This window comes from Monodelphis domestica, chromosome 4 (genome assembly GCF_027887165.1).
Source record: "Monodelphis domestica isolate mMonDom1 chromosome 4, mMonDom1.pri, whole genome shotgun sequence".
NCBI lineage: Eukaryota > Metazoa > Chordata > Mammalia > Didelphimorphia > Didelphidae > Monodelphis > Monodelphis domestica.
Genome location: NC_077230.1, coordinates 188,305,555 through 188,333,482, shown reverse-complemented (window position 1 = coordinate 188,333,482; position 27,928 = coordinate 188,305,555). Strand labels below are relative to the sequence as shown.

Sequence of the window (27,928 nt, the reverse complement as noted above, 5' to 3'; positions counted from 1 at the left end):
TTTATCTGTGGCCTAAAAGATAGTAAGCTGCAGGCACAACAAACAATTTACCCTTGAAAAGAACGAAGACCATAAAAAGAACAAAAACATAGGAGAAAAGACTGAGAAAGTTGAGGGAAGTATCTCAAATACTGATTTTTTTCTATTTCCTGCAAATATTATTATAGCACTTTGCTTTATAGCATCAAATCCAAGGGAAGGTGAATCCAACTTCCTGCAGTCCTAACAAGAAGTCCCTGGGTACCCTACAATGGGTACCCTACAAGATCAGTAAAGATGATGACAACGAATATGACGTGTTTTCAAATTAGAGAGCTCTGGAAATGTATCTGAAATGTCCAAAATATTATTTGCTGCAAAGATTTATCTATATAACCCCAGAGGTGCTGAATTATGTATAGATATGACATATAAAAATTGATTTGATGCTATATAATCTTTGCAACTATGTGGAAAGTTACTTTAGAATATTTAAACAGGAAGTAGAACAGTATCTATTACAACAAACTGAAGCCAACTTTCTAACAAATCTCTCTTGGCTTTTCATTGGTCTGCTGCATTTGTGACCACAGTCTTACCCAAAAATCATCAAAGCAATTTCTGCAAGTTAATTTCAGAAAGTGCTCTATACACAATAGCCTCCAATTACCATCTTTCATAAAACGTGCCTTTCCAATCAAATTTTGTCTTTCACCATTTAACCAACTCAATACACTGCTGCTACCCTTTCTCATTATCTTGTATCTTCTCTATAGCCCAAAGTTAAAGGAAAACACAATAAAAGTTCTTCTGCTTGTCAAAGAACATTTACTGCCTAAAACTTGGATTCAAAAGCAATCACCTTACAAGAATTTTTAAATCTTTCAAATATCACATTTGTAATTTAGAAAATTTGTCACAAAAATTCTGAGATGACATACAAATGTTTATTTCAAGCTATCCTGGCAGGCTTGTCTTTAGGTATTCATTTTCATATATTCTACATTCCAAACAAGACTAAGAGATGGGAATAAGCAATTATGTAACACCTTCTAGAAACCAAGTAGGCATTATGCTAAGCACTTTCCAAATATTAGCTCATTAGATCTTCATAATGACCCTTTGAGATAGGTACTATTATTATTCCCATTTTGCAGTTGAAGAAATTCAGGCAAAGGAAGTTGTGATTTATCCAGAGTCACACTGTGAGTAAATCTGTAAGTTGGGATCTGAACTCAAGTCTTCCTGTTCCAGGCCTAGGGATCCTTCCACTGCACCACCTCCTGCCTTGTCTATTAGCTGTTTCCCAAATAAATTCTACATCATACTTGCTTTTACACCTTTCCCCAAATTCCCCATGGAAGTAATGCCTTTCTTCTTCCCTATTTTCACCAGTTAAAATCTTATCATTCAAAACCTAATTCAAATGCCATCTCTTCCATGAACTTTTTCCTAATCACCCAGATGTGATCTCTCCAAACTCTAAATTCTTACAGCACTTCATTTTGTATTTCTATCATGAATTTTGTATTACAGCTACTCAAGGGTATCTTATCTCACCCTTATCTTGCATCATCAGTTCTAACAGAACTCTTTAAATATCTAAATTGCAACTACAATGTAAAAAAATAGCCTCTTAAAATTTCTCAAGTATGGTTCTCCCTCCTTTTGGTTAAAATATCTCTTTCCCAAACATCCTCAATTCTGCCTTTTTCCCCTACCCTGACTGGGCCTTGTTTCATAAACACCTCATCACCATACCTTGATCCTTAGTTCCCAGTATCTTGATCATATATCAGCCCTGGAATCTTTCTTGTATACTTTTTCTTCTGGTACTCCAATATTTGACAACATAAATGCTTTCTGCACTAGGTGCTCCTTGGGACATATTTGGGATACTGCTTCCTTTCTTTCTCCCTATAAAGTGAGCAGATCACTCCACATCTGGGTAACTACTCTTCATGAATTGCTTTGGTCAAAATGTTCTTACCTGGTGATCAAAAGAATTGCTAATAGTTATTCTTTCTCTTTTACTTTCCCACTGTTCTGCTCCCTTCTACTCTCTTTTCCCAGCAACCACAGTGGCAGGAGCTTTTTTTAACCATTCCTTTCCTTACCTAAATTGTTAAAAGTTATTCTTGACCTAATACCTATTTCAAAAAGCTTTCCTGACTTCCGGGTAATCATGGCTGCAATCTAGACACCACACGCTTCCTCTCCCCAGCACCGAACGAAATAGACCACATCAAAGGAACATAAAAATCACCTTTGGCGGAACAGGACTCCCCAGTATCCCACAGAAGTGAAGGTACCTGGGGCTTGAACATTTCCACACTATAATAAGAAGGAGGGAAAGCTTGCACAGAAACGTGAACTGAGCCGCCCTTCCCCCCCCCCACCTCCCCCACCAAACCAGAGTGAGCTACCGGAGCGCTCACTGGGACAGCGAGTGAGTGGGGAACATCTCTGTCTGAGGGGGCACTCCAGGGTCCTTGGGATATGGGGACTTCCAGGAAAAAACGTCTCAGGGCGGTTTCACAGGAGAATCCTGCACTGAGCACAGGGGGCCCAAGGAGCCTTTCTCAGGGCGGTTGCGCTGAGCATCTGGGCAGAGCTAAACACCAGGGGCAGACTACGCCCTGATTATCTGGGCGGAGCTGAACACCTGGGCAGTTTGGCTGTGATTAGGGGCCCAGCTCTTTAAGAAACCTCTGAGGCTGGGAAGAACTAGTCTGAGGCAACCTAAATTCACAGAAAACCCGTCCATATCACCCAGACCCCAGAACAAAAAGGAAAGGGGAATAAAACCACCAAAGGGATGGCTCACATGGCCCAAAATTAAGCCTCCAGGAAGAAAGGGAAAAAGGTGACTATTGAAAACTTTTATGGTGGAAATACCCAAGGAAAAGAAGAGAATGAGGAGGAAATCCAAAAAAATTCAGAACATGCCTCCCAAAATGGAAACTATCAACAAGCTCTGGAAGATCTCAAACTGGAACTTACTCAAAAGATGGAAACCTGGAAAGAAAAATGGGAGAAAGAGATCAGCAGTCTGACAGATAAGACTGCTCAATTGGAAAAGGAGCTCGAAGCATCCAATAGAAGGGCACACAAAGCTGAAAATCAAAACCAGACCCTAACAACCAGAATTAAGCAACTCGAAGAAAATGAGATCATAAAACAGCAAGAATCAATAAAGCAAAGCCAAAAAATTAATGAATTAGAAGAAAACATAAAATATCTTACTGAAAAGGTCACAGACTTGGAAAACAGAGGAAGAAGAGACAACCTCCGAATTATCGGTCTCCCAGAAAAACCAGAGATAAACAATAAACTCGATGTTATTCTACAGGAGATTATAAAAGTAAATTGCCCACACGTTCTGGAGCAAGGGGGCAAAATAGAAATAGAAAGGGTTCATAGAAAACCCTCTATACTAAATCCCCAAAATACAACCCCTAGGAATGTAATTGCCAAATTCAAGAGCTTCCAAGAAAAGGAGAAAATCCTACAAGAAGCCAAGAAGAGGAGCTTCAGATATAGGGGGGCTCCCATAAGGATCACACATGACTTAGCAGCTAATACACTAAGAGACCGCAAAGCATGGAACACGATATTTAGAAAGGCAAGAGAGCTTGGTCTCCAACCAAGAATCAACTACCCAGCAAAACTGACTATATACTTCCAGGGGAAAGTATGGGCATTCAACAAAATAGAAGATTTCCAAGCATTTGCTAAGAAAAGACCAGAACTTAGTGGAAAATTTGATATCCAAGCACAGAAAGCAAGAGAAACATGAAAAGGTAAATATGAAAGAAAGGGAAAAGGAGATAAATCTTATCTTTTTCTTTAAGTCAAACTCTCTTCTATAAGGACTACATTTACATCAAATTATATATATATATATATTAATATGTGGGGAAAATGTTTTGTGTAACTTTCAAAAATTGTATGCATCATAAGAGTAGTCAGAAGAAACATGCATAGGGAAAGATTGGGGCATTAAGAAGATTTGGGGAAAGTGGGGGCAAAGAAAGGAAAAGGGAGGGGGGAACCGACGATAACACTAAGATTTAATAGGGGGGGACTTAATAGAATAATCTTTCCCATATAAAGATACACATGGGAAGGGGAGGGGAAGAACTCTCATATGAGAAGGAGAGGAAGAGAGCGTGAAGTGGAATTACTTAAACCTTACTCTCAGTGAAATCAAATCTGAGAGGGAAGAACATCTAGATCCAGTGGGATCCTGAATTCTATCTTATCCAATAGGGCAAGAAAGAAAGGAAAATTAAGGAGGGGGAAGGGGAGGGAGTATGAAAAGGGAGAGAAGGAGAGGGGGGAGGGGAAGGGAGCATAAAAAGGGAGGGGCTAGAAAGGGAAGCATCTCAAGGGAGGAGACTAGGGGGACTGACCTAAAGTAAATCACTAGCTTAAAAGGATATAGCTAAAGAAGAAAGGTCAGTACTAGGGGAAGATATCAAAATGCCAGCGAATCCACAAATGACGATCATAACTTTGAATGTGAATGGGATAAACTCACCCATAAAACGTAGACAAATAGCAGATTGGATTAGAACCCAAAACCCTACCATTTGTTGTCTTCAAGAAACACATATGAGATGGGTTGACACTCACAAGGTTAGAATTAAAGGTTGGAGTAAGACCTTTTGGGCCTCAACTGATAGAAACAAGGCAGGAATTGCAATCATGATATCTGACAAAGCCAAAGCAAAAATAGACCTGATCAAAAGGGATAGGGAAGGTAAATATATTCTGTTAAAAGGGAGTATAGATAATGAGGAAATATCACTAATCAACATGTATGCACCAAATGGTATAGCATCCAAATTTTTAATAGAGAAACTAGGAGAATTGAAGGAAGAAATAGACAGTAAAACCATATTCGTGGGAGACTTGAACCAACCACTATCAAATTTAGATAAATCAAACCAAAAAATAAACAAGAAAGAGGTAAAAGAGGTGAATGAAATCTTAGAAAAACTAGTTAATGGACATATGGAGAAAAATAAATAGGGACAAAAAGGAATACACCTTCTTTTCAGCACCACATGGCACATTCACAAAAATAGATTATATACTAGGTCACAGAAACATGGCACTCAAATGCAGAAAAGCAGAAATAATAAATGCAGCCTTTTCAGATCACAAGGCAATAAAAATATTGATCGGTAAGGGTACATGGAGAGCCAAATCAAAAATTAATTGGAAATTAAATAATATGATACTCCAAAATCGGTTAGTTAGAGAAGAAATCATAGAAACAATTAATAATTTCTTTGAGGAAAATGACAACGGCGAGACATCCTTTCAAACCTTATAGGATGCAGCCAAAGCAATACTTAGAGGAAAATTCATATCCCTGAGTGCATATATTAACAAATTAGGGAGGACAGAGATCAAGGAATTGGAAATGCAAATTAAAAAACTTGAGAATGAACAAATTAAAACCCCCCAGAAGAAAACCAAACTAGAGGTCCTAAAAATTAAGGGAGAAATTAATAAAATCGAAAGTGATAGAACTATTGATTTAATAAACAAGACAAGAAGCTGGTACTTTGAAAAAACAAACAAAATAGACAAGGTACTGGTCAATCTAATTAAAAAAAGGAAAGAAGAAAGGCAAATTAACAGCATCAAGGATGCTCCAATGAAGAGGAAATTAAGGCAATCATTAAAAACTACTTTGCCCAACTATATGGCAACAAATATACCAACCGAGGTGATATGGATGAATATTTACAAAAATATAAATTGCCTAGACTAACAGAAGAAGAAATAGATTTTTTTTCTTTTTTTTTTAAATATATTTTATTTGATCATTTCCAAGCATTATTCGTTAAAGACATAGATCATTTTATTTTCCTCCCCCCCACCCCCCATAGCCGACGTGTAAGTCCACTGGGCATTAGATGTTTTCTTGATTTGAACCCATTGCTTTGTTGATAGTATTTGCATTAGAGTGTTCATTTAGAGTCTATCCTCTGTCATGTCCCCTCAACCGCTGTATTCAGGCAGTTGCTTTTTCTCGGTGTTTCCACTCCCATAGTTTATCCTTTGCTTATGAATGGTGTTTTTTTCTCCTGGATCCCTGCAAGTTGTTCAGGGACATTACACCGCCACTAATGGAGAAGTCCATTACGTTCGATTATACCACAGTGTATTAGTCTCTGTGTACAATGTTCTCCTGGTTCTGCTCCTCTCGCTCTGCATCACTTCCTGGAGGTTGTTCCAGTCTCCATGGAACTTCTCCACTTTATTATTCCTTTTAGCACAATAGTATTCCATCACCAACATATACCACAGTTTGTTCAGCCATTCCCCAATTGATGGGCATCCCCTTGTTTTCCAGTTTGGGGCCACCACAAAGAGTGCAGCTATGAATATTTTTGTACAAGTCTTTGTGTCCATTATCTCTTTGGGGTACAGACCCAGCAGTGCTATGGCTGGGTCAAAGGGTAGATATTCTTTTGTCGCCCTTTGGGCATACTTCCAAATTGCCCTCCAGAATGGTTGGATCAGTTCACAGCTCCACCAGCAATGAATTAATGTCCCTACTTTGCCACATCCCCTCCAGCATTCATTACTTTCCTTTGCTGTTATGTTAGCCAATCTGCTAGGTGTGAGGTGATACTTCAGAGTTGTTTTGATTTTCATCTCTCTGATTATAAGAGATTTAGAACACTTCTTCATGTGCTTGTTAATAGTTTTGATTTCTTTATCTGAGAACTGCCTATCCATGTCCCTTGCCCATTTATCAATTGGAGAATGGCTAGATTTTTTGTACAATTGATTTAGCTCATTATAAATATGAGTAATTAAACCTTTGTCAGAGGTTTCTATGAAGATTTTTTCCCAATTTGTTGTTTCCCTTCTGATTTTAGTTACATTGGTTTTGTTTGTACAAAAGCTTTTTAGTTTGATGTAGTCAAAATTATTTATTTTACATTTTGTGATTCTTTCTATATCTTGCTTGGTTTTAAAGCCTTTCCCCTCCCAAAGGTCTGACATGTATACTATTCTGTGTTTACCCAATTTACTTATGGTGTCCTTCTTTATGTTTAAGTCACTCACCCATTTTGAATTTATCTTGGTGTAGGGTGTGAGGTGTTGATCTATTCCTAGTCTCTCCCACACTGTCTTCCAATTTTCCCAGCAGTTTTTATCGAATAGTGGATTTTTGTCCCAAAAGCTGGGATCTTTGGGTTTATCGTATACTGTCTTGCTGAGGTCGCTTTCCCCCAGTCTATTCCACTGATCTTCCTTTCTGTTTCTTAGCCAGTACCAAATTGTTTTGATGACTGCTGCTTTGTAATATAGTTTTAGGTCAGGGACTGCAAGGCCCCCATCATATGTGTTTTTTTTTCATTATTTCCCTGGATATCCTTGATCTTTTGTTCTTCCAAATGAACTTTGTTACAGTTTTTTCTAAATCAGTGAAGAAGTATTTTGGTAGTTCAATGGGTATGGCACTAAATAGATAAATAAGTTTGGGTAGGATGGTCATTTTTATTATATTGGCTCGTCCTATCCATGAGCAGTTAATGTTTTTCCATTTGTTCAAGTCTAGTTTTAGTTGTGTGGCGAGTGTTTTGTAGTTGTTTTCATATAGTTCCTGTGTTTGTCTTGGGAGGTAGATTCCTAGGTATTTTATTTTGTCTAAGGTGATTTTGAATGGGATTTCTCTTTCTAGTTCTTGCTGCTGAGCTGTGTTGGAGATATATAGAAAAGCTGATGACTTATGTGGGTTTATTTTGTATCCTGCAACTTTGCTAAAGTTGTTGATTATTTCAATTAGCTTTTTGGTTGAATCTCTAGGATTCTTTAAGTAGACCATCATGTCATCCGCAAAGAGTGATAACTTGGTCTCCTCCTTGCCTATTTTGATGCCTTCAATTCCTTTATCTTCTCTAATTGCTACTGCTAGTGTTTCTAGTACAATGTCAAATAGTAGAGGTGATAATGGGCATCCTTGTTTCACTCCTGATCTTATTGGGAATGCATCTAGTTTATCCCCATTGCAGATGATATTAGCTGTTGGTTTTAGATATATACTGTTTATTATTTTTAGGAATGACCCTTCTATTCCTATGCTTTCTAGTGTTTTTAATAGGAATGGGTGTTGTATTTTATCAAAGGCTTTTTCTGCATCTATTGAAATAATCATGTGGTTCTTGCTAGTTTGCTTGTTGATGTGGTCAATTATGTGGATGGTTTTCCTAATGTTGAACCAGCCCTGCATCCCTGGTATGAATCCTACTTGATCATGGTGGATGATCCTTCTGATCACTTGCTGGAGTCTTTTTGCTAGTATCCTATTTAAGATTTTTGCATCTATATTCATTAGGGAGATTGGCCTATAGTTTTCTTTCTCTGTTTTTGACCTGCCTGGTTTTGGAATCAGTACCATGTTTGTGTCGTAAAAGGAGTTTGGTAGAACTCCCTCTTTGCTTATTATGTCAAATAGTTTGTATAGTATTGGGATTAACTGTTCTCTGAATGTTTGATAGAATTCACAGGTGAATCCATCAGGCCCTGGGGATTTTTTCTTAGGAAGTTCTTTGATGGCTTGTTGGATTTCAATTTCTGATATGGGATTATTTAGGAATTCTATTTCCTCTTCTGTTAGTCTAGGCAGTTTGTATTTTTGTATATATTCATCCATTTCTCCTAAATTGGTGTATTTATTGCCATATAATTGGGCAAAGTAATTTTTAATGATTGCCTTAATTTCCTCTTCATCGGAGGTGCTGTCCCCCTTTTCATCTTTAATGCTGTGAATTTGCTTTTCTTCCTTCCTTTTTTTAATTAGATTGACCAGTACCTTGTCTATTTTGTTTGTTTTTTCAAAGTACCAGCTTCTTGTCTCATTTATTAAATCAATAGTTCTATCACTTTCGATTTTATTAATTTCTCCCTTAATTTTTAGGATTTCTAATTTGGTTTTCTGCTGGGGGTTTTTAATTTGATCGCTTTCCAGTTTTTTCATTTGCATTTCCAATTGATTGATCTCTATTCTCCCTTGTTTGTTAATATAAGCATTCAGGGATATGAATTTACCTCTGATTACCGCTTTGGCTGCACCCCAAAAGGTTTGAAAGGATGTTTCGCCATTGTCATTTTCCTCGATGAAATTATTAATTGTTTCTATGATTTCTTCTTTAACTAAACTGTTTTGGAGTATCATATTGTTTAATTTCCAATTGGTTTTAGATTTGGTTTTCCATGTACCATTACTAATCATTATTTTTATTGCCTTGTGATCTGAGAAGGCTGCATTCATTATTTCTGCTTTTCTGCATTTGTGTGCTATGTTTCTGTGACCTAATGTATGGTCAATTTTTGTGAATGTGCCATGTGGTGCTGAGAAGAAGGTGTATTCCTTTTTATCCCTATTTATTTTTCTCCATATGTCTATTAATTCTAATTTTTCTAAGATTTCATTCACTTCTTTTACCTCTTTCTTATTTATTTTTTGATTTGATTTATCTAAATTTGATAATGGTTGGTTTAAGTCTCCCACTAGTATGGTTTTATTGTCTATTTCTTCCTTCAATTCGCCTAGTTTCTCCATTAGAAATTTGGGTGCTATATTATTTGGTGCATACATATTGATTAATGATATTTCCTCATTGTCTAGAGTCCCTTTTAACAAAATATAATTACCTTCCCTATCCCTTTTGATCAGGTCTATTTTTGCTTTGGCTTTATCAGATATCATGATTACCACTCCTGCCTTCTTTCTATCAGTTGAGGCCCAGAAGGTCTTACTCCATCCTTTAATTCTGACCTTGTGGGTGTCAACCCGCCTCATGTGTGTTTCTTGAAGACAACATATGGTAGGGTTTTGGATTCTAATCCATTCTGCTATTCGTCTACGTTTTATGGGTGAGTTCATCCCATTCACGTTCAAAGTTATGATTGTCATTTGTGGACTCCCTGGCATTTTGATTGCCTTCCCTAATTCTAACCTTTTCTTCTTCGGCTCTACCTTTTAGTCCAGTGATTTACTTTGAAACAGTCCCCCTTGTCCCCTCCCTTGATGTTTCCCTTTTTAGTCCCTCCCTTTTTCTTCCCTCCCCCTCTCCCCTCTCTTTCCCTCCCTTTTTGTTCTCCCTCTCCCCCTCCCCCCCTTGGTTTTCCCTTCTCCTTACCCTTGTTGGGTAAGATAGAATTCAAGATCCCAATGGATCTGGATGTTTTTCCCTCTCAGAGTTGATTTCCCTGAGATTGAGGTTTAAGTAACCCCCCCCCTTCCTCTCCTTCTTATAGGAGTTTTCTTCCCCTCCCCTTCCCATGTGAATCTTTGTGTGAGAATGATTATTCTATTTGGTCTTTCTTTACCCCCTATTTATACATTACATTTTCCCCACATATTAGTATACATAGATTGATATAAATGTAGTCCTTATAGAGTAAAAGAAGAAGATAACATTTTCCCCTTTCCTTAATATTTACCTTTTCAGGTATTCCTTGCTCTTTGATTTTCGGTATCAAACTTTCCACAGAGCTCTGGTCTTTTCTTTGCAAAAAGTTGGAAGTCTTCTATTTTGTTGAATGTCCATACTTTCCCTTGGAAGTATATAGTCAGTTTTGCTGGGTAGCTGATTCTTGGTTGGAGACCCAGCTCTCTTGCCTTTCTGAAGATCATGTTCCATGCCTTACGATCATTCAGAGTAGAACTTGCAAGGTCTTGTGTGACCCTGATTGGCATTCCTTTATATCTAAATTGTCTTTTTCTGGCTTCCTGTAGGATTTTTTCTTTTGTTTGATAGCTTTGGAATTTGGCAATTACATTCCTGGGAGTTGTCTTTTGGGGGTTTAGTGTAGAAGGTGTTCTGTGAGCTCTGTCAGTGGCTGTATTGCCCCCTTGTTCTAGAATCTCTGGGCAATTTTCTTTGATTATATCTTGTATCACCATGTCCAGTTTCGTGTTTATTTCTGGCTTTTCTGGGAGTCCAATTATTCTTAAATTATCCCTTCTCCCTCTATTTTCCAGATCTATCACCTTGTCGGTGAGATATTTTATGTTCTCTTCTAATTTCTTGGTATTTTGGCTTTGCTTTATTAATTCTTGCTCTTTTACACGATCGTTGTCTTCCAGCTGCCTGATTCTGGCCTTTAAAGCCTGGTTTTCCTTTTCAGTTTCATCATACCGGTTTTGTAGATGCGTGAATTTCTTTTGCATTATTTCCAACTTTTCCTCCCAGAAGGCTTCCATCTTTTTGGTCATTTCTGATTCAAATTCTTCATAGGTTTGTGGAGAGTTTCCATTTCCTTTGGAAGGTTTTGGAGCATTTTCTTGTATATTATCTTCTATCTGCTCTGTATTTTGAATTTTGGCTCCATAGAATGTGTCCAAAGTCGCCCCTTTCTTCTTATTTTTCTTGGTATTTTGGGGCTTCTGTGTTTCTGTGGAGTTTGCCATCTCTGAATGTGGAGGATTAGCTTTTCTTATCTCTGTCTGGTGTTCAGAGGCTTTAGTCCTGGGCAGATGGTTCTATGAGCTTTCCCTGGGTTAAACTGAATATGCCTCACTGGAACTAGAATGGAAGGGTCGGACCACGTTGCTTTCCGGAAGTTGCCTTCAGAATCGCTGGCCGTGAGGCTGTTTCTTCGGCCTGCAGGGGGATGGGCTGCAGCTAACCCAAGCTCTGAGGGCAGGGACTTTCACTGAGACTTGGATAGCAGGATCCAGCCCCTGAGGCTGTCTTGCTCCAGGCAGTGACTTTCACTGGGACTCGGATAGAAGGCCCTGAGGGTTGTTGTTCCGAGGACCCTGCTCTCTGAGCCCGGCCGGGCTGCGGCTTCCGGGAGCCTTGGACTCTGCGCTCCTACCCCTGAGGTCCGAGGGATCTCGGGTTCTGGCTTTTGAGGGGAGCCTTACCTTTTGATCCGGGTCCAGGTCCAGGAGGAGGGTTCCCAGGGTCTGTGCTGTTGATCGTTTTGAATTTCGGCGCCTTAGGAGCTTATAGTTTGAGATCGGTCGGGAAGGGTTTTCCGGAGATCTGAACTTTAGCTTTCTCTAAGCCGCCATCTTAACCGGAAGTCCAAGAAATAGATTTCTTAAATAATCCCATATCAGAAAAAGAAATCCAACAGGCCATCAAAGAACTTCCTAAGAAAAAACCCCCAGGGCCTGAAGGATTCACCAGTGAATTCTATCAAACATTCAAAGAACAGCTAACTCCAATACTATACAAACTATTTGACATAATAAGCAAAGAGGGAGTTCTACCAAACTCCTTTTATGACACAAACATGGTACTAATTCCAAAGCCTGGCAAGACAAAAACAGAGAAAGAAAATTATAGACCAATCTCCCTAATGAATATAGATGCAAAAATCTTAAATAGGATACTAGCAAAAAGACTCCAGCAAGTGATCAGAAGGGTCATCCACCATGATCAAGTAGGATTTATACCAGGGATGCAGGGCTGGTTCAACATTAGGAAAACTATCCACATAATTGACCACATCAACAAGCAAACCAACAAGAACCACATGATTATCTCAATAGATGCAGAAAAAGCCTTTGATAAAATACAACACCCATTCCTACTAAAAACACTAGAAAGCATAGGAATAGAAGGGTCATTCCTAAAAATAATAAACAGTATATATCTAAAACCATCAACTAATATCATCTGCAATGGGGATAAACTAAATCCATTCCCATTAAGATCAGGAGTGAAACAAGGATGCCCATTATCACCTCTATTATTTGACATTGTATTAGAAACACTAGCAGTAGCAATTAGAGAAGAAAAAGAAATTGAAGGCATTAAAATAGGCAAGGAGGAGACCAAATTATCGCTCTTTGTGGATGACATGATGGTCTACTTAAAGAATCCTAGAGATTCAACCAAAAAGCTAATCGAAATAATCAACAACTTTAGCAAAGTTGCAGGATACAAAATAAACCCACATAAGTCATCAGCATTTCTATATAATTCCAACACAGCTCAGCAACGAGAACTAGAAAGAGAAATCCCATTCAAAATTACCTTAGACAAAATAAAATACTTAGGAATCTATCTCCAGAGACAAACACAGGAACTATATGAACACAACTACAAAACACTCTCTACACAACTAAAACTAGACTTGAACAATTGGAAGAACATTAACTGCTCATGGGTAGGATGAGCCAATATGATAAAAATGACCATCCTACCGAAACTCATCTATCTATTTAGTGCCATACCCATGGAACTTCCAAAATATTTTTTCACTGATTTAGAAAAAAACATAACAAAGTTCATTTGGAAGAACAAAAGATCAAGGATATCCAGGGAAATGATGAAAAAAAAATACAAAGGAAGGGGGCCTTGCAGTCCCAGATCTCAGACTATATTATAAAGCAGCAGTCACCAAAACAATCTGGTACTGGCTAAGAGACAGAAAAGAGGATCAGTGGAATAGACTGGGGGCAAGCGACCTCAGCAAGACAGTATATGACAAACCCAAAGATCCCAGCTTTTGGGACAAAAATCCACTATTTCATAAAAACTGCTGGGAAAATTGGAGTACAGTGTGGGAAAGATTAGGCTTAGATCAACACCTCACACCGTACACCAAGATTAATTCAAAATGGGTGAATTACTTGAACATAAAGAAGGAAACCATAAGTAAATTGGGTAAACACAGAATAGTATACATGTCAGACCTTTGGGAGGGGAAAGACTTTAAAACCAAGCAAGACTTAGAAAGAGTTACAAAATGCAAAATAAATAATCTGGAATACATCAAATTAAAAAGTTTTCGGACAAACAAAACCAATGTAACCAAAATCAGAAGGGAAGCAACAAATTGGAAAACAATCTTCATATAAACTTCTGACAAAGGTTTAATTACTCAAATTTACAAAGAACTAAATCAATTGTACAAAAAATCAAGGCATTCTCCAATTGATAAATGGGCAAGGGACATGAACAGGCAGTTCTCAGCCAAAGAAATCAGAACTATTAATAAGCACATCAAAAAGTGCTCTACATCTCTTATAATCAGAGAGATGCAAATCAAAACAACTCTGAGGTATCACCTCACACCTAGCAGATTGGCTAACATGACAGCTATGGAAAGTAATGAATGCTGGAGGGGATGTGGCAAAGTGGGGAAACTAATTCATTGCTGGTGGAGTTGTAAATTGATCCAGCCATTCTGGAGGGCAATTTGGAACTATGTCCAAAGGGTGATAAAAGACTGTCTGCCCTTTGATCCAGCCATAGCACTGTTGGGTTTGTACCCCAAAGAGATAATAAGGAAAAAGGCTTGTATAAGAATATTCATAGCTGCACTCTTTGTGGTGGCCAAAAATTGGAAAACGAGGGGATGCCCATCAATTGGGGAATGGCTGAACAAATTGTGGTATATGTTGGTGATGGAATACTATTGTGCTAAAAGGAATAATAAAGTGGAGGAATTCCATGGAGACTGGAACAACCTCCAGGAAGTGATGCAGAGCGAAAGGAGCAGAACCAGGAAAACATTGTATACAGAGACTGATACATTGTGGTACAATCGAAGGTGATGGACTTCTCCATTAGTGGCAATGCAATGTCTCTGAACAATCTGCAGGGATCTAAAAAATACTATCCACAACCAGAGGATAAACTGTAGGAGTAAAAACACTGAGGAAAAGCAACTGCTTGACTACAGGGGTTGAGGGGATATGACTGAGGAGAGACTCTAAATGAACACTCTAATGCAAATACCAACAACAGGGAAATGGGTTCAAGTCAAGAACACATGTGATAACCAGTGGAATCATGCTTCGGCTATGGGAGAGGGAAAGGTGGTGGAAGGGGGGGTGGGGGGGAAAAGAAAATGATCTTTGTTTCCAGTGAATAGTGTTTGGAAATGACCAAATAAAATAATGTTTAAAATAAAAAAAAAAAGCTTTCCTACAAGGGTTATAAAACCGATGGTTTCTTTAAGAAGGAAAAAACTGGGTAATATGTTTAACTGTTATTCCACAAAGAGTTTTTTCCTATGAAATTCTTAAGATAGTATATGTGAATTTAACTTTGATCTATGAAGAAGTCATAGAGTAAGAAGCTGAGGAGAAATGCATTCCTTGTTAGAACTATCTTTTTTAAATTTTCAAAATTTTTTATTTACAATTTCAAATCCTTTCCCTCCTTTGACCCTCTTCCCTATTTATTTATAAGGTAAGAAATGTAATGTGCATTATACATGTGAACTCATGCAAAACATTTCAACATTAGCTATGTATAGAAAAAAAGAAAGAAAAATATGTTTCAATCTATTCTCAGAATCCATCAGTTCTCTCTCTGGAGGTGAATGCTATTTTCAATCATGAGCACTTTTGGAATTTTTGTGGAACATCATACTGATCAGAATAGCTAAGTCTTTCATGGTTATTATCAAAATATTGCTGTTTCTATGTACAATATTCTCATAGTTCTGCTCTCTTCCCATTTTGTTTCAGTTTACATGTCTACCTTGATTTTTTCTAAAACTATTCCCACTCATCATTACTTATAGCACAATACCATCCCTTCAGCCATTTCCCAAATGATGGGCATTCTTCAGTTTCTAATTCTTTGCCACTACAAAAACAGTGCTTTGATCTCTTTGGGATATAGCCCTAGTAATGGCAGTGCTGAGTCAAAAGATGTACACAATTTCATACCCCTTTGGACACAGTTACAAATTGTTCTCCAGAATGGCTGGCCTAGTTCACAACTCCACCAAAAGTGCATTAAGGTTCTTATTTTTCCACATCCCTTCCAGGATTTATCATTTTCCTTTTCTGTCAAGTAAACCAATCTGATAGATGTGAAATGTTAACTCATTTGTTCTCTAATTATTAGTGATTTAGAGCATTTTTTTTGACATGACCACTGTTAGCTTTGATTTCTTCTTCTGAAAATGCCTGTTCCTATCCTTTGATCATTTATCAATTGGGGAATGGCTCTTATTTTTATAAATTTGGTTCAGATCCCTATATAATTGAGAAACCTGCTGCAAACAATTTTCTCCAGTTTCCTGCTTTCTTTCCAATTTTGGCTACACTGGTTTTGTTGCTTGAACTATATTAACAGTAATTTTATGGAGAAACACTCTAAAGAAAGCTCCTTTCTTTATGAAATGATTGTAACCTTTATTTGTGAAGAGGCTTTATTGTCCTGAATGAATTAAATGGTATAGACCTATGATGTCATAAGGGAGTTTGAGGTAACTGACTGTGGTCTCACAGCTAAAATAATGTAAATAATTATCTATGTCTTTATTTTACCATGTCTTTGATTTCACTATTAAGAAATTGTATTCTCAGTAATTTTGGAGCAGCTAGATGATAAAATGGATCGAGTTTGAGGCTTGGAGTCAGGAAAATATCTTCCTGAGTTCAAATCTTACCTCAAACACTTACTGGCTAGGTGACCCTGGGCAAGACACAATCTTATTTGATTCAACTTTTTCATCTACAAAATGAACTCGAGAAAGAAATGGCAAACCATTTCAGTATCTTTGCCAACAAAAATCCCAAATGAGGTCATGAAGAGTTCAGATATGACCAAAATGACTGAGCAACAACAAAGAGATTATGAAATTTAAAAGATTTAATAGAAAGATATGCTTAACAATATTGGGAAATAAGTTTTCTCTAATTTACTAGAGTAAATAATATTTGACAAATTGAGATGGGAACTCTGAGCTTAGTTGACTGAGATACATGTTGAAATTTTAGCAATTAATGAGGAAACACCCATATCTACTCTTAGATTATCCTAGCTTTTGAGATGATAAGATTAAATAAGGGAATGAGAGATAGCTAAGAGATGATTCAGAAGTGAAATTGGATCAGACCAAATAGCCTTTGCTTCATTGGCTTTTACTCAATAGCTAACATGACGGGGAAAGTTTATCTTCCTTTTATAGAGAAAAAAAGTAATGCACAAAAATAGTCATCTGTCTATGGTCCACAGTCAATGGTAGAACTAGGAAGAGAATTCAAAATACAATAACGACTCAGACTTGGTCTGATAATCTAGCCACCAAACTATGATATTTTCCACAACCGGAAATTTAAGAGAAATTCTAGTTTAGTAACATGAAAAAATAAAACACTTTTTAAAAATGAAGTTAATCTATACAATATGATTATTAAGCAATTAAAACATTCTGTGTACAATCCCCATGTTCTTTACCAGATTTTAACCACAATTTATAGTAAATGTAAAGAGGATGCACCTATCTAAACTTGGTCTAAAGTAAAATTATTCCAGTGTTCCTGAAAATAATTCATTTTCATGTCAATCAAAAGTCTTTCACCTTTTTACAAGCAGGCCTTCTTTCATATCTGTTATGAATTCTGAATCCAAAGCAATCATTAAGAATTTAATTCTAATTTTTTTCATATTATGATGAAATAGATATTTTTATATTTCACTTAAATCACTCCCCAAGTGATCTCTGGCCATCAACCCATTCACCTTTGAGATCTAAGGCTCAAACTTCTTGGAATGGTTCTTTATACCTCCCACCAGGATGCTGTGCATCACAAAAACAACCCTTAAAAAGGATAATGCACTTCAAACACTAAAATCCACCCCTTTGGGGTCTTTCAATTCCTAAGAATTTCCAAATTAGTAAGAAAAGAAACTACAGAGTAGCAACATTTGGATACATGTCTTTTGTGTTGGGGACTAAGGGGATGGAAAAAGTTGCATAGTAAAAATCAAAGAACACTGATTTCTTCCCTGCATAACTATAGAGTGTACCTATTTGGCCTTCATAATTTGAACTCTGTGACCTTCCTGCTTCAGGGATCAATAGGCCCTAAATTGTGTTTTAATATTTCTAACATATATCTTGTTTTGCTTGTGCTTCAGGTTATTTATTTTAAAATTGTTAAAGCTGGTCACAGAGCCATTTAGACTAACCGAATCTCCCAAATAAATGTTTGATATACACATGGAATGCAACTTACAAAAATGTCATTAATAATCAAAGGGTAAAGCTGTGAAAAGAAAGAGTAAGAAAATTCAGTGGATTAGAACTTTAAAACAAACCTCTGGGTTTACGAATACTAACTCAATTTAGAAAAACTTCATCATAAAACCAGGTGGCAGAATTCTCCATGATATAATGACATAACTTAAAACCATAATTCATGTGGGGAAAAGAGAAAATTACATATATTCTTTATGTTAGAAAATGATTCTTTGCCATGAAAGTAATACATAAAAATCCTTTTACTATAAAACGTGAAATACATAACTGATATTTTTAAGTTTGTTAGCCCTTTATCTTCACTTCTTTGCTATATAAACACTTTAATTAACTTAAAAAATAAACAATTTTGCTGGCAATGTATAAAATTGTTCCCCATTTACAGAAAGTAAAATATATAGCTTAAGATATATAAATGTGTGAGAGTGAGTTGGAAGGTTGTTCAATTTTGTATAAATCTAATTGTTAGAAAGTTTTTCTTTACATCAAGTCAAAATCTTTCTCTATACAATTTCCACCCAGTGCTCCTGGTTCTATTCTCTGAAAGCGAGCAAAGAAAGCAGAATCTCTTCTCCACACAATAGATCTATTTTCAAATATGTGAAGGCAGTTGTAACACGGATTGGGGTAAGAGATGGGATAGAGAAGAGGTATAAGGGAAAGAGTGAAAGATTAGGAGACAGAGAACTTAGGTTCAAATTCTAGATCTGCTACTCACTGCCTATGTGACCTTGGGCTAGCTCTTTAAATCTCTCTAGGCTTCAGAATGAAGTTGGACTAGATCATATCTGAAGTGCCTGAAAGGTTTAAGGGACCTCACCTCAAAGGACATCTAGTGTAATTCTTTTATTTTACAGATGAGGAAACTTCGGCCCAAGAGAGTTGACTTGCCCAAGATCACATAAGAAACAGGCATGTATCATGGATGGAATTTAATCTTAAATCCCCTCCCTCTCTAAGACTTTTCATCTCTATGATTACTATCTCCAGTTCTTTCAACCAGTCTTCATTTAACATGATTTCAAGATCTTTCATCATCCCAAATTCTGGGTCCTCTCCTAACTATCTATCTTTGCCACTACTGTTGTTTATTCTAGGAAAAAGTCGCCTGAATATTTTAAGCTCTGTACTAAATAAAAGTGCTACTACATATAACTAATTAACTTTACATTGATATCACATTTCCTATGTTCATCTATAATTTTTCTATGTTTGTAGTTTATTTTTAAGAAATTAAAAGAATTTTATTATACATTTGTCATACATATAACATATAGATAACCTAACATTTCTATTCCTTATGCCAACTTTATGCAACATAACTTTACTTTCTGTCTTAGAATCAATTCTAAGTATCAGATCCAAAGCAGAAAAGACTAGGTAATTGAGGTTAAGTGGCTTGCCCAGGGTCACACAGCCTTGGAAGAGTCTTGAGGCTAGATTTGAACCCAGGTCCTCTTTTCTCTAGGCCTGGCTCCCCATCTACTGAGCCATCTAGCTGCTCTAACATATTATGCTTTAAGAATAATGATCCCATAAAATAAAATTACTTACTGTTTATTGAAAAAATAAGGTTGTGTTCCCAGTCTTTGAGAAAGAGCTTGACAGCACTGGTCTACATCTTCTAAGACCTAACATATTCAAAAGACCCCATAAAAATAACTTTAATTATCAAAGCAATGAAATTTATCTGTAAAAGACTTAATACATCATCAGATTCTTTAGTAGAATTCTAAATGAGGAACAATATAACTGTAAATATAAAATATAAAAATATTTATATGTAGTAAATATGCACATATATGTATGTATACATATATACACGCAGACACATGAATTTCAGCCAAACTATATGTCAAATACTCCTCTAACATGGAGGCAATGTGGATTTTTTAAAGGCCCTAAAAGTGTTGGCAGGTGTGCTGCAAAGACTTTTAAACATGAGCCAAGCAAGACCAAAATTATATTTGGGAGAGGTTTTTCCCAGAAAGGTCTGACATTGGGATGTCAATCTATCAGATATATCAACTAAATGAACCCACCTACTAAAGTGTAATGAGGTTGTAACTTATGTCAGTGCGGGGGGAGCTATCTACAACTAATGAAATTGCAGCTTTGTTAAGGCACTAAAGCCCACTCCAGACCATATCTCTCACATTGAAATATGTAAACCTTAAAATCCTCAGTCTCCCCATATTCCCTAAATTTTAATCTTTACAAATAGGAGTTTAAGAATATGGAGCATTTGGGGAGAAAAATCTGAGATGGTGACCTGTAAAGGCTACATACTGAAAACCAAGAATCTTGAAATATTATCTTCAAATATGAGTAATTTTTTCCCGAATACTTGTACAAATAAGCAACAGGATAAGTACTTTTTCACTGACTAATATATTATTCTATATACAATATGAAAGAGCTTTTCCCATCATATATAACAATTCTAAGCCATCCTCAGTTGAACTGGTCAGGGTTGTTTTTCTACTGGTTTTTTGATCAATTTTATTTGCTCCACCCTCACTCTTTGTGACAAACAGCTATTAAAAGTAAATCATGGGTAAGGTCATAGCTAATTTGCCAAGATAAGGCCTGAAAACATTATATTATCTTGGAAAGTTTAAAAATATTACTAATTCTTCAGTAAATCAAGTCAAAGGAAAGGGGGGAAGATATGTTCAGAGGTGTATAAATAAGTCAAAGTACATATGGGGTGTCCCAAAAGTTTTAGTGTGGTATTAAAGTTTAAAAATAGGTGTCCCAAAATAGCTTAACACTACACTAAGACTTTTGGGACACTGTATTAAAAAGTAAAGAAATTATAGGAAATTATTTCAATAACAAATCATGATAACATTGAGGATTTAAAAAAATAAATAAATAAAACTAGAAATTTCAACTTAATATTTACTGGACTAACCTGATCCAGAGTCTTGTTACCCCATCCAATGGCTTTCATCTTGCGTTTGACTTCCCATTGTTTTTGGTAAGCCAAGATGTGGTTCAGAGGCCAAGGATAAGGATATCCATATCGAGAGTGAGTGATCTAAATCAGAAACAATTTAAAAAGGGAAATGATATTTTACTCCTAGAAACAAAAGCTATTATCAAAAAGAAAATTCTGAGAATACTGTGTATTTTAAGAGTTGACACTACTTGTATACATAGAATATTTTCTCAGGAATGGGTAAACAACAAATATTGCCATCTAAAAAAAATTAAAATTTTAAACCATTCCCTTTAAAAATATATAAACTTTTATGTACTTTAAAACCAGTTATATCAAACAATGACACATAGCTTCCTTAAAATGTATATGCAAGCAAAATTAAAGTAAGTGAAAAACTATATCACTAATGGTATAAACCACAATGTTTCATTTATGAGCAGGGACTTGCAATTGTGAGCAAAAGTGTTTTCTCATTAAATTTTAATTAAGATAAATGTTGCAGAACCACTCACCTCCCCTACTGTAGCTTCATCACACCACTGAAGATACAACTAGGAACAAAAGAACATTCACTAAAACTTTGGAATACCAAAGAAAAAGTAAATGAATAAAATGATGTCTTACAATTATAATTTTTATAAGCCAACTTTTTATAAGCTATATCTGTGGGGCTTTTTCTGGCTAATGTTTCTAAACAGTCATATACTTGCTATACTTTATAAAAAACAATACTTCTTATTCACAAAGCACATCTCTAAGGAGTTTATACTGCTTTACAGATGTTATTTAAGAAAGCCTCAAAGAATCCCTATTAAAAACTGCAGGTAAATTTAAGATAATAGAAAGCCTCAGGACATGGAACAGGCCTCCAAGGCCATCTATCCCAATTTCCTTATCTTACTGATGAAAAGTAACTTGCCCAAGGTCACATACTTAATAAGCCAGGTTTGGAACCCAACTCTCCTGACTAAATCCAGTGATCTTTCCACTGTGCTATCCTTTATCAAAAATTTTCATACTAATTGAATAAACTTATTTCTTTAAAAACAAGAGAAATTCAAACAAAGTCAACCAGCAGAGTATTTGTAGAGCCAGAAAGAACTCAAACCTCTTGACTACAGACTATATTGTTCTATGCTAGAAGCTAATATCAGTCTCTGTATATCAAATAGCTAAGGTAGTGGGTAGAATCCTGGCCCTGGACTCTGGAAAACATGAATTCAAATCTGGCTTCAGACTCTCACTGTGTGATTATGGGAGCTGTTTGCCTCAGTTTCCTCATCTGTAAAATGGTGATGATAACAAGAACATCTACTTGCTAGGGTTGTTGTCAGGCTAGAGTGAGATAATATTTGTAAAGGACTGCAGAAATGCTATTATTAATATTATTGTTATTACGTCACACCTGGAATTATGTAACACTCATCAACTTTTCAACGAAGGTTTCACAAAAGAACAACTTGAAGGGTTTTTATGAGCCAAACACTTTGTAAACTTTATGGCACTACATAAATGTGTGCTATTATTACTACTGTCATTAGTAGTAATAATAATAAACTAATAGGCATTTTTAAATGATCTAATTTTTCAAAACCTAACCTGTTTTCATCACTTAATTAAAAATAAAGCAAACTAGATATTACTTTTTACTGAAAAATGAGAATATTTTCAGTTACCTTCTTACACAAAACCACACAAAGTTATTATTTATTATACCTCTGCTGTCAACAGCATATTATTGACTAATTCCATGTAGGCTTTCATTTCTGCTTTTTGGACTTCATCCAACCCATCACTAAGAGAATGGCCCTAAAGGGAATTAAGAAAAAATTAAAGCATTATATTATACCAAACTATACTAAAACTTCCATTTATTTTCCTATTAGTGTACATAGCACCATGTCTTAACATAGTTACAACCATATTAATTTCCTAAATACTTTCTAAAGTATATAAAATCTTTAGTATGACGCTATCCATAAAACTTTACATCCAATGATGTAAATAATGAAAATTAGTTTCAGATATTTTTCCACCATAGGAATGTATGTACCTTTCAAGGTGAATATAGCAAAGTCACTTAAATACTGTAGTAGCTTACATTTACCAAAATGTCAAATCTATCTACAAGGCAATTTTTCATTATTCATTTACTTCCACCCTTCCCCCTCAACAAAACAAAAACACAATGGTTATTGAATCCTTAGATTAACACTTGGGAAACTTGTTAATAACACTCTTCATTATAAGCTAGAATTCACTCTATAAGTAGGTCTCTCCTGGCTTGCCATCCAAAAGAATTTAGCAACTGAAACACAGAGAGCAAACTCTTAAAAGGTGATTTCATCTATAAGGCAGCCAGTTCAGTGTATTTACAAATGGGAGTCAAAGCACTGAATATAAACACAAGCTGCTTAATGTACAAATGATACTTTTACAAGGACAAGGATGCAAAAAGCAAAGGCTTTTATTAGCTATAATTTTAAGGCTTAAGCATACAATGCATCTTTTCTAAAAGTATCAAACCTGTTGCCAAGAAATGAAGTATGATATAAGGATGTGTTAGAGCTGTATTCTTAATGGAATTGGGAGTCAAACCAACAGCAAACATGCATAAAGCTGAAAATCCAAATTGAGCAAATTTCTGGTTGAATAACTCTAATGGAGAGATTAACCTTCCTAGTTAACAAACTTGATGTTTTGTAATATTTCAATACTTTCTTTTAATGACTGAAGCTCACATAAGCTATGTTAAGTTAGAAAAGCATTTACCAAACTACCACTTGCCAATAATTTATAGTAAGAAAAAAATTAATACTTGAGAAAAATTTTCCCACTAGTTTATATTGACATTTCATAAACCTAGGTTAAAATCAATGTAAATGTAAAGACATGCTAAAGAATGATGAATGACTTATTTAACAGTAACTGTGATCAAATGCATTTAATATCTTTTTTATTACCTTGGCTTTTACGAATTGGACTATTGGACCAAGTTCTGATACCACTTGATTTCCCACATGAATAAAAGGTACTTTACCTGTTGAGGGAAAAAAATATTCTTCTGGGGTAAATTAAAGCTTATATGAAAAAAAATTATTGCAGTCATATACAAGATTTGTTAAAATGGTACTTTCTGAATCCCATACTGATTTTATCAATTTTTTATAAAGGCTCCAGTTTGGAAAGAAAAGAAACAAATTGCATTCACGTCTGAAGTTTGACATCCACATTTAACAGTTTTGTTTCCCAGTGCCATTGTGAGGATCAAATGAAATAACACACATAGAGTGCTTTGTAAACCTTAAAACACTATACAAATGCTAGCTGTTGTTATTAATATTGCCATCATCATCTTCTCTTCCTTTTCCTAAAAAATCTGACAGATAATTATGATCCAAGAAATTAGGACTCCTTCAAATCACTGAGGAAAGCATGGATCCAGAACTACTGGGTAATCTCAAAGGGAAAAAAATGGAAAGAAAAAGAAAAAAATTATACCATGCTAACACTGGCAATAAATCCCATCAAAATATCATCATATTCTGATAGTATTCTTTATATGATATGATTTAAAAAACACTTTTAAAACCTTTCCTTTTAAAATTCTTAGTGACTCTAAATCATCAATACATGCACCAAGGATATCTGGTATCCTTTATTTTTAATACTCTATTGTTATGCCTCATAGTCACTTTGGTCAAAATCTATTAATCTGTGAACTGAATAATATAAAATATGCTGCCAATGTGAGGGTCTGGAGAGTGAGAGGAAGAGAAAGGGTTGCTATGGATTTTTAAAAACTGACCACCACATCAAACATTTAGTACTTTATTCCAATTCATATGCACCCTAGATAATATTATTAGAATTTATATGAGTAAAATATTTACCAAAAATGAAAAAAAGTGCCTCAAAGGCCAATGGATGAAATCTGCTGTCAGACCTAGTTCAAGCAGAGTTCACAGTAACAGCAGGTTCCTTCATGCTCCTTTTCAATAGATTTGCTCTTCTCTGGCTCACAGTCAGCCTAAGGGTAATGGATGAGGTGCACTGCACCAACAAAAGCCTCATCTGCATCCATAGCATAAAATGCATTACAAAAGAAATGCAGGCCTTTCTGAATTACAACTGAACAGATTTATTTAGAACATACTTTCAGGATTGCCAAAGTAAGGAAGTGGTTTGGGGGTAATGCTCCTAATTTTGCACATCTTATTAGGAAAAGAAAATTTGTTTCTACTTAATGCTGTCTCTTCTTTCTTAAACTTATCATATCTTACTTGAAAATGACTATATATCAATTTAAGCTATAAATAAATAAACAAATATAAATACTATAAATACCCACATCCTTCTCTGAGCCTTTTATGAAAGAAAATAATTCATGAATGAAAGGGTCCTACTAATGGGCCAAATTGAAAGCAATTTCCCAGTATGCTTGATTTTAAAATAAAATTTAATTTTTAATCTCCCACAAAAACAATTTGAATCAATAATTATGACCAAGAATATGTGGGAAAGAAGACATACTACTCTTTACACCACCAGCTTTGTTTAGAATTGGAAACAAAGCTATTGCCTGATTATTTTGCAGGTATCTGACATCTGCACACTGAGACTTGTCCTTGTCTGGCACCAATCATGTGACACCATCTGAATTATTCTCTCCACAAAAGAAAACTCTGGGTTTCATGCTTTTCACTGGATGTAAAATAAGAACTGGTCTCTCCTTGGTTTCTATTTAAAGAGTTTCCTCCATTTCTGTGCAAAAAATAACAAGATCAAGACACCAAGGAAGTTTTTTAAAAGGAAAGATGTTCAACATAAAGTGTAGCCTTTTTTGAGAACAGGAGAATGGACTAGATAGCTTCTAAAGGGATTTTTCCATATGAAATCCTATATTATAATTTTTTAAGTTGACTGTCCTGGAAAGGTCAAATGGAATTTGTGAACTAGGAATCCTTTACAGATAGTCATACTGACACAACCCTTTCTACCCCACACCTTACTCCAATGTTTTTCATCACAGAAAAAATAAAAAGGCAAAAAAAACTATAACCTTGAATTTTGGACCTTAATTAAAGGAAATCTGGGTTTGAATCCAGCCTCAAATACATATTCCCTCTGTTGCCATGGGAAGTCATCACTTGTGCTCTCAAAGATTCAGTTTTCTCATTTATAAAATAGAAATAACACTGCACTACTAACTTAGTAAAGCAGTGAAAAAATTGTTTTGTAAACCTTAAACCTCTAAAAATATGCAAGTATTTATTATTGTTGTTGTTACAGCAAGGACCCAACAAAATATCTACTTAAAGATATCTGGGAAATTTTTATTACAAAAATTGCTATTAATGTATGGAGTAATCCAAGAAATAAGAACTTGAAGCTATACTTTAAATGAGAGAGAATCATAAATCTACAAATGTTGATGGTATCCAAATGAAATGTCGAAGAAGGATGGGGAAGGAATCTTTTTCATTCTCATTTATTTTATTGCTATACTTAGGGATGGAAATAATATTTAACACTATTCTTTGTTCAGCTGTCTCTACAATGATAGCATACCATTTTTCCCAGAAAGCACAGTAACATATTTATATCAACTGATCATCACCAACAGATGCATTCATGAAAGATACTTCTACCAAGGTGTAATTATTGTCATATCAAAACTAGCATTATAATAATCATGTGAACTACATTTGGAATTCATTTATCTTGGAGAGTTCAGAGCACTACACTAGACCTTATTTTGTAACTAAATGAACTAAAGTTATTTAGTCCCTGTTGTGTAATGACATTTTAACCAATAAATATTTTTATATTTGTCATTTTATGTCTCAGAAATGACAACAGCCATGATATCAGAAAAGTGGTGATATTAACAAAATAGCATCCTTAAACTGAACATCTAAAAAGCACTCTCAACATTCAAAGAAATAAGAAAGATGGAACTAGAAGCCATGAGTTTTCAATTGGTAATTTCATGTAAGATCTATGGCAAGACATTTTAGTTATCCTACTTATTGATGTTCTACATCTGTAAAATAGTAGAACTGAACAGAAAGTCTTGAATAGATTTTTACAAAATGTTCTAAAGATGAAAGAGCTCTGTGTAAGAGCTAAATATAAGAAGACAAGGAAGTTTTGAAGAATTCAGGGACAGAATACTAAGTTATATACTCCCTTAACACCTAATTTTTCATAGCAATTAAGATAGCATTCTAAAAATGATCTTATTAAATGGATATTCTATTTTTAACAAGAATGTTATTTAAACTTTAGTGGTTTATTTAGTACAACTAAAAGAGCACCCCACTTACCAGATGGAGACATATATTCAGCATTTGCTCTACAAACCACTTTGATGGGGAGATCACACATTTGCAAAAAGGCCTGGAAACCAAAAGAAGCAGAGTAAACCAATGAGAATTATCATTCATAATGGTTTCCTAAAAACAAACCTATGGTAGAAGAGTCATAGTTCAACTCAGTAGCAATTATAATATCTTTTTTATGGCAAGAGGAAAAAACTTCTCTCATAAAAAACAACTATAATTTATGTGTTATAAAAAAAGATGAGAAGACCCAACAACACAATTAACTCTGAAGCAAACACAAGTAAAATGCCAGTTTACTATTTTTAAAAATCAGCATAGCTTAAAGTTCAGATGCCAATAGATGAGACAAAATATTTATACATCCATAAGGATGTAAATATAAAACTGTACAAACCTATGCTTTATATCAATTGTTGTTATTTTAATAGTTCGTATTCAATTCTTTTCTTGCGCATTCTATATCCCAAGCCTGAGAACTAAGAAAAATTGTTGCTTGAATTTTTTTCTCCTTGAGTTGTGGTTAATTTTCATTTTCTCTTGCTCCCCCCCTCATCCACTCTTAATGATCTTCCCAAAATGCTGCCTATTTTTGCTGCTTCAATTCCTCTAACTTAATCCTTTAAAATCTGGTTTCTTTATCAATTAGTCCACT

General features: G+C 35.4%; 1 protein-coding gene across 3 annotated transcripts in view; it reads right to left on the bottom strand.

The window, feature by feature from the left end:
* The window catches only part of MTX2 (metaxin 2), a 136,163-nt gene that overhangs the window by 33,226 nt on the left and 75,009 nt on the right, over window positions 1-27,928 (bottom strand). For all 3 annotated transcript variants that reach the window (XM_007494421.3, XM_056794028.1, XM_056794029.1), the window contains exons 4-9: window positions 27,259-27,331; window positions 23,893-23,969; window positions 22,646-22,738; window positions 21,442-21,480; window positions 20,900-21,025; window positions 19,537-19,613 (exon numbers count right to left, since the gene is read on the bottom strand). In XM_007494421.3, the coding sequence (XP_007494483.1) occupies window positions 19,537-19,613; window positions 20,900-21,025; window positions 21,442-21,480; window positions 22,646-22,738; window positions 23,893-23,969; window positions 27,259-27,331 (485 nt within the window). The remainder of the gene's footprint in view (window positions 1-19,536; window positions 19,614-20,899; window positions 21,026-21,441; window positions 21,481-22,645; window positions 22,739-23,892; window positions 23,970-27,258; window positions 27,332-27,928) is intronic.